This window comes from Gnatocerus cornutus, chromosome 5, assembly GCF_029298725.1.
Source record: "Gnatocerus cornutus isolate USDA-ARS CGAHR chromosome 5, icGnaCorn1.1, whole genome shotgun sequence".
Classification (NCBI taxonomy): Eukaryota; Metazoa; Arthropoda; class Insecta; order Coleoptera; family Tenebrionidae; genus Gnatocerus; species Gnatocerus cornutus.
Genome location: NC_142237.1, coordinates 16,865,678 through 16,885,898, shown reverse-complemented (window position 1 = coordinate 16,885,898; position 20,221 = coordinate 16,865,678). Strand labels below are relative to the sequence as shown.

Below are 20,221 nucleotides of genomic sequence, written 5' to 3'. Positions count from 1 at the left end.
GGCAACTACCGCAATCTCAATTTTTACAAAGTCATACGGAAGCGCAAAAAAACTGATTTTTCGTCAGTGTAAATAATTTTTTTCTACGACTATTTGATATCAAATTTTAGCTTAAGGTTAGATCTATTCTGTAATACAAAAGATAATCTCCACCAGTAAGTTTCCGAGAAAAATTCGTCTGAGAAAAACTAGTAATAAAATATTTTCTCAACTGAGGTTGCGGATGTTGCCGTTTAGAGAACGATTTGTGAATTTTTACATGTTTTAAAATTTCTTTGCAAATATTTTTGCAAAAATATTTTCTCCAATTTCCTTATTTGTCACGAGAATATTTGTTTGAAAATAAATTCTCAACTTACAAAGGAGCAATTTTAAAATTGAAGGGAATAAGTCAGATACCTGTAGTAGATACATGTCAAGTTTGACTAATAGATGGCTCCACAACTAAATGTCAAGTTTTTTACTAATTGCAAAATTACCAATATGACAAATGTGACACTTCTTGTTTGACATTCCACGGAAATTAACATTTATGCAGTGATGCTAACTAGCAAAATAAAACGAAGTATTCTAAATGTCACATTTGACTTTCAAAAGATGACTGTCATGCCGCAAGTGAGTATCGCAAATGCCATGAAAAATTACGGAAGCGCACAAAAATAATGTTATCTAATCTATAATTAATGAAATTTTACAGTTGAGACTTTGTTGCACAGAATTTTTGTTTCTAATTTCTAAAATCTTGTCAAAATCTAATAAAGACACATATAATATACCAAAATTGCTCTAAAAGTCATTCGTGTGATGGTGGAGATGACGACAGAAATAAATGCAATAATTTTCCGGTATTGTCGGTTTAGTTCATTCCCATTATCCACTGACATGTTTGTAATTTAAGTGTCAAGAAAATTAAAGTACCTAACAGCAAAAAAATTTGCAATGTATATAATCGTCCTGAGAATGAATGTTGAACATGTCAGCGAAGGGTCTGTCGGGCAATATTTTTTTCAATTTAAATTCTACATACGTACCATATAGTAAGGGTGGAATGCGAAGAATAACCCTATACATTTTTCCCTGTGATAACTGTCAGTATCTCCGATACATAGCCTGTCAGAGCTATTGGATGTTGATTGACACTGATTACAGTTCTCGTTCTGACGTCCGTCTACACCAATTAATATCAGAGAATACACTTTCAGAGTAATAATGAATTCAAATAAGCTTATACTTGTATTAATTTAAACGGTTTAAACCCCGTGGAACGAACCGAATTCTTTTTGTAGAAAGAGTAAAAAACGCGAGTAATAAAAAAGCTAACGATGCAATGCTATAGATAATTTAGTCGCTAATTACTTAATTAATTAGTTTCATCTGAAAAGATGATCAACAGAGGAGTCGAGGTAATGAAATGATGTGCGTTTCTCTTAACTCCATTAAGTCCGTTAATTAGAAATCAACACAGAATTCTGCCTGGCGGCATCCAAAAGATCTTAAATTCAAAAAGTATCTACCTCTAAAGGATAAAATAAGTTAAATCTGAGATAATCTTCAAGGGTTGGAGAACGGAATAATTTACTTCCCGTTCTTTGACTTTATACACGAGCATATGTGTATTTTTTCAATAAAATGTTTACGAGAAACAAAGGTGTTCTAAATTCTGTATCTCATTTCCGTTCTTTGGTTATAAAATTTACCTACGCACGTCACACTGTGAATATAAAACAAGTAAATGTTTGATGCTTTCCTTATTCCTACATCCCACGTAACCAAACTTCATTTACGATATTGTTCCATAAGTCTTGAAAAAAAAATCGAATCTTTCGGGGGCTATTATTACAAACTCTGAACCTTATATGGTTTTATAGCATCTAACTTCTGACAGTAAAGGATCTCGACGGACCACTTTATTGAACTCGTGCAGGATTCTCTGTCTTAATTCGGATTGACGGTATATAATAGTTGTTTTGAAAACAATTTGGAACATTCTATGATCTGAGGTGTTATCTGTAGAGCCGCAGTTGCAATTCTGAGAGCCCTAACTCGACCGGATCAGCGACCAACGCTCTGAGCTTAGTCGAGTTTTGGATTGTTAGCTTGTCTTACTGCTTGGATTAAGGGCTGCCGACCATTGAAGTCTATGTACAGTTAACCACCTCTCACTTCATTGCTAAAATCTTGATTGGCGTTAATCTTAATAATTTGATTTGTTTACCTAGGGCCATCAAATTAATAGTAATTGACGTTGACACTCCAAAATTAATATTCTATGAGCGTCCATTAAAACTGTCAATCAAATAAATTAATGCGTTAAGTATGTACATCCAGTATTTGTCAACATTTAAAGCGTAATAAGCTTTCCACAAATTTCTAATTAATTTCTCCGTAATTAAAACAGAACGTTGAACTACAAATAAAATCTCTTACTAAACAGGAAACTTCAAACGATACCTAATAAATCTGTGCCGTACTTTCGAATAAATTTAGTGTAAAAAAGGGCTCTGAACTGGACAGCACATGTCGTAATTTAATACTTAGATTCTTAATTTAACGAGTATTGTTGGTAGCCTGCTTTAATTAATGTATCGTATTAGAAATATTCGTCACAGTCACATCAGCTCCGATCACTTCGAAGAATATTGATTAATTTATTACCAGCAAAGTACGTCAAAGTTTCCTATTAATCCCCCGGTAACCCAAGATTAAGAAGCTCATTTCTTTCGGGATTAATTCGCAATCAGTAAGTGCTTGTTATGATTGGCAGCCGTCGTACGTCGCCGTGTATCTTAAGGTGGTGCGACGTGATTGTGTAATGAGCGAGGGTGGTGAGGTGGTCGGAGGCGGCGAGCAAAAGCTGCGCGAGACAGGCAGGCGGTATCTCCGATATCCCGAGATTGAGTCGGTTTCATTATCGGGAGAGCTCATCATATTTTAAAGGGGAATGTAATTTCATTTGCTCCATAAAATCTAAGCTGCTCTAAATCTGGTATACGGAGGGGAAGCATATGCGGCCCGATCCGGGGGAATATAGTTCACAGACTCCGCCATTAAATATGAGCTTACTGAAATGTAAAACAGTCGGGGTTTTGCATTTCCAAGCATAAACTGCCGACAAAACGGCTTGAGGATTCACTTTATGTGAACTGAGATATGTCTCTCTGCCTCGCACCTTGCTAGTTAATATGCTGCACCGCCCCCTGGCGGAGGGCCGCCACGTCGAATACACGGCGCGGATATAATCTTTGCAAACGACACTTTACGATGAATTTCATGTTTACTGCATATTTAATTAATAGATCCTGCGCTACGATGGCTCTACATTTTCATCAACGTAATCTCACTGGAATGGATATTCAGACCGTTTTCATATAAAATGCACTAATATAAATGTCGTCATTTCAGCTTTATTGCTTATCGTCCCCATTTATAGCAACTTAAAAATATTTCCATTTTAATAGTTCCACGTTTTGCATAATTAAGGGCGCCAAATTTCACTGCCCATTACCGAACGATTTCATTCCATCGATAAAATTGCATTCCAAATATTTACCTCAAATTTATTTCCGTTTTATGCAGTAATACGAAACACCCAAAGCTCGATATTGAGGTAGCTTTATTGTTGTGACCCTAATCGGAATCGTGCAAACTGCTACTGGATTGTAGAGACAATCGTATGGCATTAAGACTTCCACTTTCAAGGCGAAATACTCGACGTTTTCTATACGGCGTCGATATCGACAGACTATAATCATTGATAACGAATGGCGATAGACAGGCATAAAGCGTCGCTCTGGCAGTGGAGGAGATGTGAATATTACTCGGGAGACTCTGGCAAAATATGGCTCAGCTACCTAGAAAGGAAAGTACGATCAAAATGAATGCTGGCATGCGGTAATCGATTTTCCACCACATACCCTAATTTGGCTTCATCATCTGAAACATACAGAGACAAAAGCTGAGCTGTTGCCCAATAAATCAAACACATTAAGAAGAAAAAAATTAATGCAACAACGAGCTATTTAATTAAAGCGGGGTGGTTCAAAAATTAACTTTATATTATTTAGTGGTAGCTCTACACTTTGATGTTTGCAACATACCAGCGATATCAAACGTTCACTTATCCTAATTTGCTGATACCATGAAACCAACCAACATTTTTTGGTTTTCTCCAACCCTTTAGTCCAAAACTATAGAGCATACCTTGCTGAGTTTAAAAAATTATAATTTAAACTAATTAAATGTTAAATACCATCTTAGTTCAGCTGAAGTAAATGTAAACAAAAACAATTAATTACATTTTGAAACAAAAACTCTTTTTCTTGAAGCCCGATGAAGGCGTGGGACGTGAACAATATTTATGTGACTTTCAAAGACATAAAATCACACTAACAAGTATTCGAGTACAAGACATGTTTAATGTAATAGTAAATAAAGTAATAGTAATTAGAAAGGTTGCACTTATATCGTTATCGATAACTTGATTCCGTCGATAAAGAATTGCAGTAAATGAGATACATCTATATTAGATCAAAGTTTAATTGCAGTAAAGTACAAAGCAGACAGACTGACCGACAGGTCTATAAGTCAACAATTATCAGATTCCCTCGAGCCTATAGAGGGCATTACAGAGTTGTGTCTATCTGATCTCATCTCGAGGAAGACGTCTTAGTCAGAGCTGAAACCCCCCGAATGTTCCAATCACGGCAAGATGGCCACAATTAAACCCCCTTTTATGGTTGATAGAATTCGGTGTTATTGCTTCACACTTGGACGTGTCTGGTGAGTTTTGTGGAGATAGCAGAACTTTTTGCGTGCTTCTATTCCCTCATATATTTTAATCAGACTAATTAATTTAAATGTGAATAGTTAAATAATTTATAGATTTCGGGAGATAATTAGTACTGAATTAGAATGAAGCATTATGTTACATACTTTTTCGAGGATTTAATTAATCTATTTTTTGTAATAAGGTACATCAAAAATTAAAACAACGAGAACGGTTAATTAAGGATCTGATTTCATTTGAATTTTAAACATCGCAAAGTTCCTTAAACATCCATTAAGAAATATGCTGATGTTGAAAATTTGCCTCCGGGTATTTTTGTTATTCACTGAACAGGAGAAAATTAAAAATGTTCCTTGCCGCTTACGCGTTCTTCCAGCAGTTTTGTAAGGTTTTCATCCTTCACTAAATCAAAATAAGAGCTCACTCTTCCTGCCAATTAACACTTCGTTTCCAAGATAAACTTGAGAGATCGCACAACTGAGTTGATCTGTTAAACCAACTAGACGATTAAAAAAATTAGATTACATTCAAAGTATGATACAGAAATGTTCTAAGAGCAAAGTAAATTCGTTCGTCTCTTCTGTAATAAAGTAACGTCTAAGCTGAAGTAGACGACATGAAATCAGGCGGTATAGTGCAAGTTACGTGCCCGAGTTGGGGGGAGCGCATAAGGTATAATTTCCTGAAGACATAAAGAGAATACGCTGATGTCCAGCTCTCGGACCCGGCTCTCCCGCGGGAACCTTAAAGAAATTGCCGATGTATGACTCCCGATTTGTTACATCGTGAAAGCCTCGATCAAAAAGATACTCGTGAAGATCCTAGCAGCCGGTCCTGATCTTTTATCAGCGACTTCTACCGAATTACCACGCTGCTCTCAACTGCAGTGAATTTCCTGCTGAAATGGTTTTGTTTTTAAATTTCCCTGCATTTCACGATTAGAGTCAGTTGTGGGAAAACCGAGACTGCTCCGAAAAGTGTCTCCAACATCACAACAGATCAAATAGCAAACACGATAAGTATAATGCACTGAACAACGTAAATCCATAAAATATTTATGCTACTGGCTCTCTGGGGAATCAGATTATGACGGGTCCGACGGGGTCGTGTACAAGCTCTGACACACTCAGATTTAAGGCGGAATTACGGGGCAAAATGCTCATTAAAAGGCAACTATGCGCTATCATATTACCCATCTAGTTGCAAAAATGAACGAGTTTCTTCATGGCTAATTGTCATGCTAATTCGCAGTGATGTGACATCAGCCTATGTAAATGAGGATTAGTCCGTGAAATCAATTTGATAAAAAGCATAAAAATGCACTCGGCAGCTGGCCCTCCCCCGTAATAATCTGAACAAGTTGATGAATAAAGTGTTACATTTATGGGAAGCTGCATATGACAAAGCGCTCCACCCTCAATCAGACGGACTTTCCCCTAACCTCGAGGCATTGCCATTTTAATATTCAGATTGGTTACACCTTTTATGTGTATAGGAAATAATTTTGAGCCGTATTTACCCCTAACATGACCCCTGTTTGTTTTTTACACTTGGTCCCTTTGATAGAGAGATTAATAAACACATCTAAATTGAAATTGCGTTTCAGGGTGCTGAATTCTCCTTTGGTTATCAAAGTGGAAAACGATTGTCACGATATTGTGTATTCAGTCTGAATCATCATAATAAATGTTTACGTTTGGCATTTGAATGAAAATAATTGTATATCGGTGATTATTATTCTCGACAACGTGCACTTGTGCAGTTAGTTATAACATATAGAGGTATTTCCATGGGAATTTCTTTCAAATTGAGCGTCATTTTTCACAAGGATTTCGTTGGCTGAATACTTTTCAAGTTATACCACAGCCATTAAAACATACAACTATCGGAAATTCAATTGACTTGTTGTATAATACAATCGGAAATCATAAATTATGGAGTGAATATTTAAACTTTAAAGTTTGATTTTGGTACAATAAAAAGCTTTTGAAATAAAATGAAGAAACGCTAAACGATTTTCCAAGAGATGTTCTCCGAGCTTAAACATGAAATTAAAAGTATTTTTATTGTCGTAGTGTATATGCATGGAGAAATCCCTGGAGTAAACAGGAATAATATTAAAGCGAGCAAAAAACGCAATCACAATTTCCATCCGATCGAATCCAATATCCAATAAAAATAAAACTATGCGAAACGAAATAAATATTCCTTTTTGGACGGTGACGTCCCCTGCAGAATTATAGCGGGTGTCCAGCGGCCAGTAGATCGCCAAACAATCTACTGCTGTCAATAAACGCGCCGGATAATATTTCCCTCGAGTATGCGTTGACATATTGCAATTTCACAAGTACACACGTCCAATGCAAACATACAAGAGGATTCACGCCTTTCCGACGTCCAAGTCGATAACCAAACCATAAAATGTGGGGCAGACGATCCGTGGGAGCCGCTCGACCTTCCAGGTGTCACAAGGTGCTTTACGATCTCCACTAACCAACTCATTTTTACACGACGGGACTCGTACATGCCGGCCAACATACGATTACATCGGTTTTTGCCCGGGTTTGTGCTTGCTCTATGGACTCGGGCTATTTATTACTGAATTGTGGCACTTTTTCCTCTAGGAAACACAAAACGTCTCATCGACGACGGCGCCACTCGCCCTTCAGCCCTTCAGTTCACATAATTAAGCACGAGCGAGAGTTTCCCTCCAAACGCGAAAAACATAAACCAATGCAATCAGCTAAAATATTGCGGAGCTGCAACGATGCCTGGTACTTGCTACACCTGATTCTGATTTATTTGCCCAACCCCTGCTTTGGCCATAAAGCAGAAGAAGGGAACTTTTATAGTCGACACTCTGATACTAACTCAATGAGAATATTTCACAACACCGCTTTTATTTTGCAGAATTTACATTTTCGTACTCCATTTATGTCGCTCCCAAACATATTAAGCAAATCACCCAAAACCAATATTTCTGATGCACCGTCGATTTTTTTTATTATAAAAAAGCGGAGAGAATAAAGTCTCAAACCAAAACGGAGTCAGAGTTAAGTCATAGCTACTAAACAAAATTTAGGCAATCCGTCTAATTACAACAAATCGAAAATCGAAGCTGCTTTGCAGAGGAGTAAGTGCTGTTAATTTAGGGCTAAGCTTAAGTTCTGATTGTGGAGCACAGAAGCCACCCCAACTAGTCCAGTTGGTAGAAGAATGGGACAGACTGGACTAGCATTAAAATAAGCAATGAGAGATATAAATAGGTATTTACATTACAAGCGCCGGAAAAAACGAAAAGACGGGGTAGCCGGAGAGCTGCATGTGAGCGAGTTTCGCTATGAGCTTTTTGCGAGAGTACTGTATTTTTTATAGGTACTGTTTTTTCTATAATTAGTGTTTTTACATTAATTTAATTGAATTAATTAAAATATTTTGATAATGTTATCAAATGTATAGTGGTATTAGGTTTGTCACTAAGCGCTAAATGTCAAAACTAAGTCTAAAAAAGAATCAGTGAAGCGCCCCAGATAAAATATTCTATTGTTGGAAATAAAACTTACTACATTTTCATCAATTTTCGTTAAATTATAGTACATATTATAAAAGTCAAAACAGCACGAAAGACATCAGCACAAGAAACCTCGAACTAACAGCACCACTTCTATTTCATTTGATGCGAGGTAATGTCCAGTATAATACGGAATAAATATTTCCACTCAGAGATTCAGGGCACTCTCCCGACAGCTTCCACTAGCTTTTTTATTTTATTTATCAACAAATACCGCTGTAAACAGAAATTAATTTTGGTAATTTTCCTAGTGTCTATATGTCAAAACTCACACAAAAACGCATTTAATATGATATAGATGTATGCTTTTAGGAATACATATCTGTGGCTTAGTTTAAGAAAGGCCATTCTCAAAGTCTTGAGATTTTTTTTGTTAAAAGTTCAAACCGAAAAAAAATCATATTTTGAAAGTTACAGATTTTTTGAAGGGCCAATTTCATAACTTGATATGATATTCTTTTATGTAAGAACCGCTTATCTCATACACGTTGCAGTGTGAATGCCGTGAATTGAATTGCCTAAAGATTAATTAGCATAATCTAATTTAAACTTAATTAGGAGCATCAACAGGAAATATCCCATAGACAATGCCATTAAGCATGCACAAAATGATTTTTTTAATTTTAAAGAATTTCTGTTTTTGGGTTTTTATTAAATGGCTTCAATTTCATACTCCAAGTCTAGACAAAATAAATTATACAGGGTCCGGCAACACTTGTGTCCACCCCCAAAATCGTCTTTAATTTTAACGAGAAAATTTTGAAAATTTTGCATACGCTCACAGTTGACAAAGCTCTAGAAGCTAACGCAAAAATTTGTTTTTTATCACTTATAGTTTTGGCGTCGCGACGCCTTAAAAATCTAATTTTTAGGTAATTGTGAGGTTTTGTGATATCAACCCCTAATTTAATTTTTTTTCAATATAAATGTGTTAAAAATATCGCAGTTGTTATTTTAAATTTTATGCAAATTGTCTTCAAAATTTGAGAAAAAAATGCTGTTTTATCAAGTTAGTTTCCAATCTCATTACGTCAAAATTGAGAACTACGTTTACACCGGTCTGTCAACATCTTGTGTCACAAATGACATCTATCCTTTGGCTCGCTTTAGATTGTAACAAAAGTCTTACTTGGTGAAATTGTGGCTTTATCAATGTTAATTAATGATTTCTGGTGTCTATAAAGTGCAACATGCCCGTGTTAATCAAAATTGACCTTCATAAGAGTGAATGAAGTGACTTGTGAAATTTTGGTGTAAACGTAGTTTGCCGCTGCGCTGTCATAATTTTGAAAACTAACTTGATAAAACAGCGTTTTTTTCGCAAATTTTAAACACAATTTGCATTAGATTTAAAATAAAAACTTAGATGTTTGTATCACAGTTATGTTGAAAAAAAATTGAATTCGCGAATATTTCCGCAAAAACTCAAAAATTGCTAAAAATTATACTTCTTAGGCGTCGCGACGCCAACCAAACCGTGATAAAAAATAAATTTTTGCGTCAGCTTCTAGAGCTTTGTCAACTATCAGCGTATGCAAATTTTCAAAATTGTAACTTTAAAATTAAAGACGATTTTGGGGGTGGACACAAGTGTTGCCGGACCCTGTATATGTAGTATCCATTCATAGAAAAGAAACTTTTAAAATTCTAGATCTACAAAGATTACGTCAAAAAAAACTTGCCTCAAATTATTTTAATAAAAACCTAACATACCACACCGTTGCCACTAAATTCCGAAAAAGCGAATAATTTGAGTCTTGCGGTTTCTTACCTCAGCAAATCAACCCTATTAGAAGGGATTTATAGATAGTTGAATGTAATCTTCTTCTGCATAAAATGTTTTAGATAAAGTTTAGTATTTAAAAAAGTCGTCCCGAATGTAAATTTTATAGTCAAAATTAATTGTATTAGAATTTAATTTTAAGTTTTTTTATTTTAAACGAAACGAAAAAGTTCTGAAATTAGCGTTTTTACGTTGCACGATTCTATCAGATATACAATTTTGAAAGGGCCAATCTGACCATTTTTAGTAAATATTTTTTAAACAAAAAGGGCTGATTTAGTTTTTTTTATTTTGTGGAGTTTATTTGTTCAATATGAAGTATGAATTAATAAATGTGAATAAAAAAATACAAAGGAAATGATTTTTTTCAACGTTAATTGTTGTAACAGCACTATTCAACGGCAGTTATTGAATCCATAATTATTATCTCAATACCATGGCCTTTCTTGCCCTAAGCCACAGCTTTTATTGTTTAATGTGAATATTTATTTATGCTTGGCATATTCATGTACTTTATAATTATTGCAGCTCACACTTTGACGCTATAGATCTATGAATAAATATTGCCCGTGTTCTTCTTTCAGCCGTATAAAAATTAATTCAAGTTGCTGCCAAATTAACAAAAATTGAGGATGATTTTTTTTTGAGTTAAATGCACGAAGTGGTTGCAAGCAACCTAAAGCTTCAAATAGCGTCAAATTAAGAAAACTTAAAAAAGGTAGACAGTAAAAAATTCTAAAAGCTCATTAAGATCTGTGTATTCCTTTTATTTTTTTGCTTTTGGTCGTCAGTCATTTTCGACTTTGGTCACATTAAGGTTATGTTCAGCACCTGACGCGTTCCATCCATCGAGCTTTATACTTGTACGTGAGAGATAACCCTCTCATATTTCGTCCAAGTCCCTCGAGCAATATTCACATCTTTACCCTCTTTGCCTTTATGTCTGTATACGTCTCGTTGTCGTCACAGCAGCAACGAGTACGTCCACTTTTTCACCGGATTTGGTATTTGATGTGCGAAAAAAGGCTTGTTCGATCGTTATTAAGATTCGTGTCGAAAAGTATGAGGTTTAAAAAGCAGTGATGGTGTTGTCTAACGATCTCCGATGAAAACGGCGAGTTCTTCAGAAGAGCGGTGAGCTTTCGCAACCGCCTCGTGCAATCGCATCAATAAAAATATACGACTCCGATGTCTGATTGACATGATACACGACTGTTAACAAATTCTTTGTGTGTGTAGATCTAGTTCTATTTAAGTGGCCGGGGTTGGAGGTAACTTTGGACATAACAAGCCGCCGTGCTATTGCGATGCGCGGCATGCACACACTCTGACTACAAACAACAGGTGTTTTTAGACTCACCGCACTCGTTATCCGTTTTTACTCGTCGTTATTTATTATTATTTCATATGTGACAATTTTTTCGGGCCGATTCATCATACTCTTAGCATCGGAATTTCTAGCAAACGCGTTACGGCGAAGGCTTTGCGTAAAAAGGAGGTGCGTTTTTTGAAATTGCGACGACTGAGGTTATCGGCACATTACGTTTTCTCTAACACAACCTTGACGAAGACCTCCGGCGTCGGTGATGATGATATCTCATATCGGCACCTCGGGTACCGTACACTATGGAGCTGGTTTCTCATATTAATATCCTATGCATTGTTACCACGACCGCTATCTGCTCGTTCAGCTCTTCATTCATATTTAACGATCATCGCCGTTGGTGATGGTACAGACGTGACCATTCAAATCCAAAATACTCTAAGAACATGCATTTTTTTATACTCACATACTTGTGAATCGAGTAATGCACGCAACAGTTGGTCCTTTGGTAGGCTTCATTCCTTATTAGGGGACCACACATCGACTGGAAGCTGGAACAACATACTGAAGTCATAAGCTATTACGTAAATCTTTACTTACTAAGTAAAAAGTTATTATCACCGACAAGTACGTGCCTGCATGTTAAAATACAGGAGACAGAAGCAAGTTCAGGATTCAACATTAACCAGGTTTTTAGAGGTGACAGCATTTTTGATATCATCTTTGGATGCAAATCTCTAGTGAGGTTTTTTGAACCAACTTCGAATATGGCCAACAAAAAAACTGAAGCCTTGAGTCTGATCTGAGCCCAGAGGCCGTGAGTCAAATTTGTACCGTCAGAATCCAAATTAGTTTTATTAGGGGATTATTATTAAAATCAAGGCAGTGAGATTCTGCGTTAACTAAGCATCAATAACTCAAATTTGCTCCGCTAATAAGCCGAAATCAACCAAAATAGATATACAGGGTCCGGCAACACTTGTGTCCACCCCCAAAATCGTCTTTAATTTTAAAGTTACAATTTTGAAAATTTGCATACGCTCATAGTTGACAAAGCTCTAGAAGCTGACGCAAAAATTTGTTTTTTATCACGGTTTAGTTGGCGTCGCGACGCCGAAGAAGTATAATTTTTAGCCATTTTTAAGTTTTTGCGGAAAAATTTGCGAATTCAATTTTTTTTCAACATAACTGTGATACAAATATCTGAATTTTTATTTTAAATCAAATGCAAATTGTGTTTAAAATTTGCGAAAAAAACGTTGTTTTATCAAGTTAGTTTTCAAAATTATGGCAGCGCATCGGCAAACTACGTTTACACCAAAATTTCACAAATCACTTCATTCACTCTTATAAAGGTTAATTTTGATTAACACGGGCATGTTGCACTTTATGGACACCAGAAATCGTTAATTACAATCGACAAAGCGACAATTTCACCAAGTAAGACTTTTGTTACAATCTAAAGCAAGCCAAAGGATCGATGTCATTTGTGACACAAGATGCTGACAGATGGGTGTAAACGTAGTTCCCAACTTTGACGTAATGAAATTGGAAACTAACTTGATAAAACAGCATTTTTTTCTCAAATTTTGAAGACAATTTGCCCTGAATCTAAAATAACAACTGAGATATTTTTAATATATTTATATTGAAAAAAAATAAATTAGGGTTGATATCACAAACCCTCACAATTAACTAAAAATTGCATTTTTAAGGCGTCGCGACGCCAAAACTATCAGTGACGATTTTGTGGGTGGACACAAGTGTTGCCGGACCCTGTATAGTTTGAGTCGGAATTTTAAAAAAATATATTTTTTTTTAGTTTAAAAAATATAAAATTAAATTCTTAGCAAACAAAATGCGAGAAAAACGATGGCGAAAACCGTATCTCTCTATCTGTCGTAGGTCCGAGATGATGATTTTTGGCCCTTCAAAATTTTGGCCCTCTAGCGACAACCCAAAACTTCAATCGCTTCTAATTTTGTTATTTGTTGGCGTATGTAAAAACTTAGCGGAGTTTTGAATTCTGCGTAAAATTCCGGATAAAACGAGCACCTATAACGGAAGTTTTGCTTCATTAGATAATGATATTGACCGAAATAGATTTTTGAAGGGTCTTTTTAGAGTAATTTAAAATGAGTTTTTATTTAAGAGCAAAAACGACGTTTAATACCTTTGACTGATACAGGGTGCACCCGAATGAAATGCAAATATTGTAACCCCAATATCAGACAACGCAATTTGACAAAATGACCTAATTTCGCGTTCCAGAACGTCACTGTTTCAAAAAGAAAAAATAATTAAAGTTTTCTGCAGAAATTGGTGTGCGCCACTGAAGGCTTTTTAACTATCAGTTCAGGCCATCGAAAAGATGTGAATAAAAACGCTAATTAACAAGTGGCAAAGAATGCCTTCATCGGAGTTCCCCTCAGTTTAGCAATAATCGTGGTAAAGAAATGTGGGTTTTACAGAGCAAAATTTTTGAAATTTTAAAATTATTTTTATTCTTTGCCAGTGGTTTCTTCAAAAGTTTTGTGATAAACCCAAGTGTGTTTTGTTTACGGGTGAAACTAAATTTACGTGTGATGACATTGTGGACAGGAGGGCAATTGGTCATTTTTCGTAATAACTTCAGGTAACTTTTTGATTATTTCGTTTCTAATTAAAATTTCAGTTTGGTCCACAAAGCCAGTCGAAAAAAGTCACCTTACGAACCAATCGAGATAAAGATTGGCTCTTTTGAGGATCCTATTTATTATTTTATTATATTATTTATTATTTATTTATATTTATATACCCAATTTTTGAAATGTGTCCTGCCTTTAGAATCTCTAATTAAGTGAAAGTTAAACACATCCGATAAGAGCGAGCGTAAACGTTTTTTGTTCGAACGGTTTTTGCCCCATTCAAATTTCGATTTTTTTGCAGAGTCAATATTTACAGCGGTGTCTGATATTGTGGTTAAAATCTTTGCACTTTATTCGGGTTCACCCTGTATATAAATTGAAAGAGCAGCTCGAGAACTGTACAATGCCAAAAATATTTCGAAACTTAAAATTGATTTTTCAAAATCTCAATCGCTTCTAATTCAGTTATTTGTTAACATATGGAAACAGTTCGAACAGTTTTGAATTCTGCGTTAAATGAGTATAAAAAACTTGAGTTTGCTCCAGAAATACGCTAGACATGGACCATAATAGATTTACAGATTTTTAGTCGTTACATTGTTATTCCAGAATTCAATTTTCGAATTTGGAAATACAGTAGACTCTCGGTAATTTGAAACTTAAAGGATCTGGCCAAAAGTTCAAATCATCAAGAGTTCAAAATATAGGTGTGACCCAAATAATCAAGAGAAAGAGAAGAAAAAATTCAAATAAACGTGAGTTTAAAGGCAAACAGACAATAGTTAGAATAAACAAACCAATCAGAGAAGAGAGAGAAAAATCCACTAACTCCACTTTGACGAAATATTGTAAACTTATGTTTTGTAAGCTATTAATTCTTCTGGTAAACAAATTTATGTAATGACGAAACTTCCAAGAACCTTTCAATAAAAGGCAAGTAAAAAAACTGTAAAATCTGATTTAAAGCTGCAATGGAATTTTTGAGAATGGTTTGTTCAGAAGTTCTCTGTTTTTCCTGTGCGCCCACGTAAAGAACTTTAAATTAACGAGAGTTCGGGACTGAAAAATTTAAATTATAGAGTGTTGGCGGCAAAAAAGTTCTCGATTTTACTTCAAATTAACTATAGGTACATATAGTATATTAAAATTTTTCAATTTATCGAGAGAAATCGAGGGGACCAAGAAAAAATTTCAAATTATCTAAGTTCAAATTATCGGGAGTCTACTGTAAGGTTTGTATTATACATATAATATAATTATTTTTTTTTATTTGCGTTGTTGTGCATAATTTCGCAAGCTCCTGCATGGTGGAAACGTGATTTCTTTAAAGTATGGGTCAATATAACCTGCACTAATAAGTTTATGACTATTTTACAACTCCGTTTCTCACCTGAGGGGTCTTCGGCGAAGGGTAATGCACTTATAAAGCGACGCTAGGGATATTATTAATGAGAGCGTCGAGCGTGAAATGACTGCCGGACGGTCGCGACGCTCTATTAACGGATTAGGCCCAAAGCGCAATCCGATCTCCATATTACTAAGCTCGTCGTTTCTCGTATGCACTATACAAAAACAGGCAAAATTGCCTCTTATGCCTCGTTGCTTAGAGACACGGGATTATGCCACCTCCCTCGGAAAGCTAAAGCGCTCAATAAAATAATTAATAGAGCACCTCGGGGGACCCGGTTATATTCAAATTTTCAATGAGCTCAAGCCGCGCTTTCGACATGATGGGATTATGTAGTTTGAAGCGATTAACTTAATGTGTAGGCGTTTTCAACAAAATCACTGTCATAAAATAATTAAGGTTAGGATACTGTTATTGAAATCACGGTGTTTATTTTACATTCATTTGATCTGTTATAATGTTCTTGTGCTAAATTGAAACAATGCACGTTGTAAACTCTAACTGTTTGTCTATTTTGCTGTGATGACAAACACAACAACCATGCGCAATTTAATATAAATTGAACGAACTATAGGCGGGGTTGCTAAATTCATGCCCATGGAGGAGAGTCTCGAAAAAGACTTTTCATGACAAAACATCAATCTTTCTTGTGACCTCATTTTTAATCAAAAGGTTTTGTCTGGTTTTAAAAATAACAATGAAAAAAGTACGTAAAGTTCCTAAACTTACGATTCGCCAATACCAAACAAGTACAAGTTTATTTGACGCGTGAGATTTTTGGCAAAGAATCTTTCATAATACGAGCCTCATTATGCTAACAGAAATTGAATTTTTCGTGTAAACAGCAAGCAGCTAATTTTTATGTGGCACCACTGCTTTTATTACGTGCTTAGTTTGAAATGAATGATCGAGAACACCTACAATCCGCATACCTATCACATACCAACATGAAATTAGCATATTATTGTTATTATAATGAAGGTACGTGTGAGTGAAAAGTGTTAATTTTTACCCGTTTCAAAAGAAATAATACAAATGACTTTATCAGACGATTAGCATTATTATGTCTTAATTATAGAAAGCGAAACACTTCGTATTATTTATGGTACACATAAATTCAATGTGCATTGAAACAGACTCGGGACAATTTATCAAAGGCTGCCAGGAAATATTAATTTACAGCTCAAATAATGAAGGCAAATCCCTCGACTCATACAATACATGATTAATGCTGTTAAAATTGAGCCATTAGCAAGACGACGAAATGCAACCTGCTTAAATTATTCAAATTTCGTTCTGACAGCTGCAGGCTGTATTACCGAATATGTTCTTGTAGATTCGTAGACACTATAGGCGAGGGTTAATTTTAGTAAAACCTAAAAATCTCTAAATTGAATACCACACATTTTACCTAAAAATACGTGAAAACAATGAGTTTTTTGAAACAATGCACCTGCTCAAAACAATCAAAAAACATTTAGGTTACTCGGAAATATTTTATGAAAGCTGACAAATTAGTTGGTTCTGCTAAATATTCTTTTAGTGTGTTTTTAAATATTTTATCGAAAAAAGCGCCTGATGGTCTGTCAGAATCTTAATAGCTTGGATTTACTGTGCTATTGTTTAAGTTTGATATTGCGGGTGCCTCGTTCAATACAAATTATGTGTTTATGTTGGCGTGGGATTCCATGTTAAATATAACACATTATGAACTGCCCAGAAAACAAATAAAATAATTATTTTTGACAAGCATTGTTTTCTTCAAAACAAACGGCGGCTTTTTAACAGTTTAATGATGTGAGCGGGTAATCCTTTGAAATTATCGTAACATTTAGCAAAAATAAAAGTTTCGTTTTTAGAATTGGACTCGAATCGTATGTCCAATAGATGATAATACAAAGTTCATAAAAATATTTATGTTTTGTACCATTTGACTGTTTTGACGTTTGAGATGGTATTTTTAGAGCAAAGCAAATATTTGTATAACGGAAAATTGTGTGTTTTGAGATCAATAATAATATTTAAATTGAAAAAGACGTTCGCCAAGTCAGAATCGCCTTTGTTATCGACATAAAGCCCAAGCTTAGAAGACACAATATGTGCTTCGGCAATATAGAGGGCATCAGCGATAAACAATAGCAATATGCCGGTACGCAATGGGAAATCCGGGCAGCATCTCGGCTTCTCCTGAAGAGATTAAGTGCGAGTGCCTGCGGCTGATACAGATAACAACCAACAGTAATCCGAATAACAACATTAAATACGACTCCAATTTGCCGCACTGTGGATTTGGAATGATTCTCTCTCACCGCAAACTTTGCCGACCAGCTAAGAAATCCTTCAGCAACCTCTGCGGCATGACCGTGTTCAACGATTTACAAAAACACGAATTAAAAATTTCGTTTGGGTAAAAAGTGTAGCAATTAAATTGTAGCCGCCGTTGTGTTTTCATGTGGAATAAATCAGGGCTCGATGCTGATATGAAAGGCAGCTATTGACCGTAGCAAGCGGCAGAAGCAAAACCTATAACCTTTCAACTTTCTATATAAAGCGTTGCAATAAAAATCACCTTCGTGAATCAAAAGCGATCTATCAAGCGATATTATCGGTTGGCTATTACAACTTTTGCCCGGCGCATTGATTCTATATGTGACGTAGAATCATAATAAAAAAACGGCAATACATCATGCAGTAGCACGCTTCGATTGCTCTTCGATGGGGTCGCAGGATAACTGTTCTCTTCCTGCAAGAACAGACTACTGACCCAGCAGTGACGCATCGATTTTGCAACTTCTTTCCTAGACAGGAGTCCGAGCTGCACGTCAAATAATTGTAGGAAATTTACTAGTTACATGCAAATATTATTCCAGTTGCTTGAACTTTTATTATTATGTCATTGTTATGTTAATTGCAACGCGTAATGCAAACAATTACACAACTTTGTATTTAAATTAGCGGCTGAATCTAAACGATTTTTCATGTCTTATCTTCCCGTCTTGTAACGAAATAAATAAGTGAAATTTATTTTTGAATTAGCATACGCAATTAAGAACCGTCACACGCCTACACTTCCATTATTAACCAGAGATAGCGGATCAAATTCAAGCCGATTCCGTCATAAATCTCATATTCACCATTCAATATCAATATGAAACGACTGAAAAAGCCTATAAAACCCCAAACATAACGTATTGGTACTCAAGTTTCCCCCAATATGATATTTTAGCAATCCCTACACCTGTAGAATCTTATACTTACAAACCTGAAAATCATCGTGTAGTTTTCCACACGTAGTAACTTTGATCTTTTTTCGCCGCATTTATTTCCGCGTAAATATTGTGCGTTTGTGTGTTTGGCCAAAGATGTATGTTGTATGAACGTTGAGGTGATAGAGAGAAGCTGCCAAGGATGATTGAGAGCTCTGACGGGCTATAACATCATATTACGGGAAAACTCACGGGGTGAGATGATAAGTGCGCTGTCAGTCCGTCATGTCTAGGGAATTCGCTTCATATGTTACTTATGGGGAAGTTATACAGAATTGGTTCCGAGGTAACATCTTTGTACGCTTTGCGGTGGAAATTCTGCCTCAAACCAACTAAATTAGCGGATTTAAAAAGCTCCGGAAAGAAATGCTAAAAGGTTCATTCATTTCAGTCGGTAAACTGTAGGTACTAATTTTACAAAAACGCGTGTTTCTTACTGCAGTTCCTGATTTTTTCCTGTCCACGTCGATAGACATTTCCCCCGTTATAAAACCACGGAAAGCTCCGCCACACCATGTTGTTCTTAACAAAGAAAACAGTTCATTTTTTGCTAGCGTTTAACAGACATTTTATGAGAACGATTTCCGCTTAATCACCTTGGATTAAGTTATGAATCGTGTTTTACATATTAGTACAGTTGTAATGGTGCGATCGTGTTTAGTTATGAGGGAATCACGCCCATGACACTTCCTACCGCATAATCGCTGCCAGCAAATGTGAATATCATGTCAGCAGCTCTTCGGAACGGTCTGATTCCACGCCCAGTTATCATACTATCGGTAGCCCCTTTGAAGACCGTTTGCAGTTCACTTTACTTCCGATCAAATAACCAAGCAGAAATAAACAAAGAAAACGTCGTTCTTGTACAGTGAACTGCAGAAGTACGTTGACTCGCGCAAAACAAAGAAACCGAAAATTGTAAATTTTTTGGCATATTTTTGGTTTGTAATCCTGCCGTCTCAAGTAACCCGGCGATGATTAATTCTGCGGTAATTGCACCACTCTGTTTCTAAATCAAAACGATAATTAAGTAATGACACGCCAGTTTATTACCTAATTAATTTCAAGCTTACATAATCTCCGAATGTTTAGTGCTTTTTAAATATGATGTTTTACAAGTCACTCGAAGGTATGATTAGGAGTTAGCAGAGCGTGTTTGTAAATCTGTAAATCACCGACACGGATCCGTAATTAAATCTTCAGCCCATTCATAATACCATAAATTAAAAGATCAAAGATTTCACTATTCATGACAAGTATAAATGCGAAGTCCTGTTTTTAAATGGGCAACTTTCGTGTGGCTTGATGCATTGCACATCTGCTGCTTCACTTCATTTATTTATGAATATCATGAACCGCGCCGGCCAATATTTCCACCAAGAAGTCAGGGCATTACTGGAAAGCCGCAAAATGGAATATTTAAGCGAGGATTCTCAGGATTTTAAAATTTCAAAGC

The 20,221-nt window shown here is 35.7% G+C and overlaps 1 protein-coding gene across 2 annotated transcripts in view; it reads right to left on the bottom strand.

Annotated features, from left to right (window-relative positions):
• LOC148175194 (homeotic protein spalt-major-like) overlaps positions 1-20,221 on the bottom strand; it is a 149,741-nt gene that overhangs the window by 53,336 nt on the left and 76,184 nt on the right. The window contains exon 2 of one of the 2 annotated variants that reach the window (XM_088036152.1): positions 11,935-12,015. In XM_088036152.1, the coding sequence (XP_087892278.1) occupies positions 11,935-11,983 (49 nt within the window). In that variant the 5' untranslated portion in view covers positions 11,984-12,015. Of the gene's footprint in view, positions 1-11,930; positions 12,016-20,221 lie in introns of those variants that run through there. The other variant, XM_088036153.1, reaches the window with a different exon arrangement.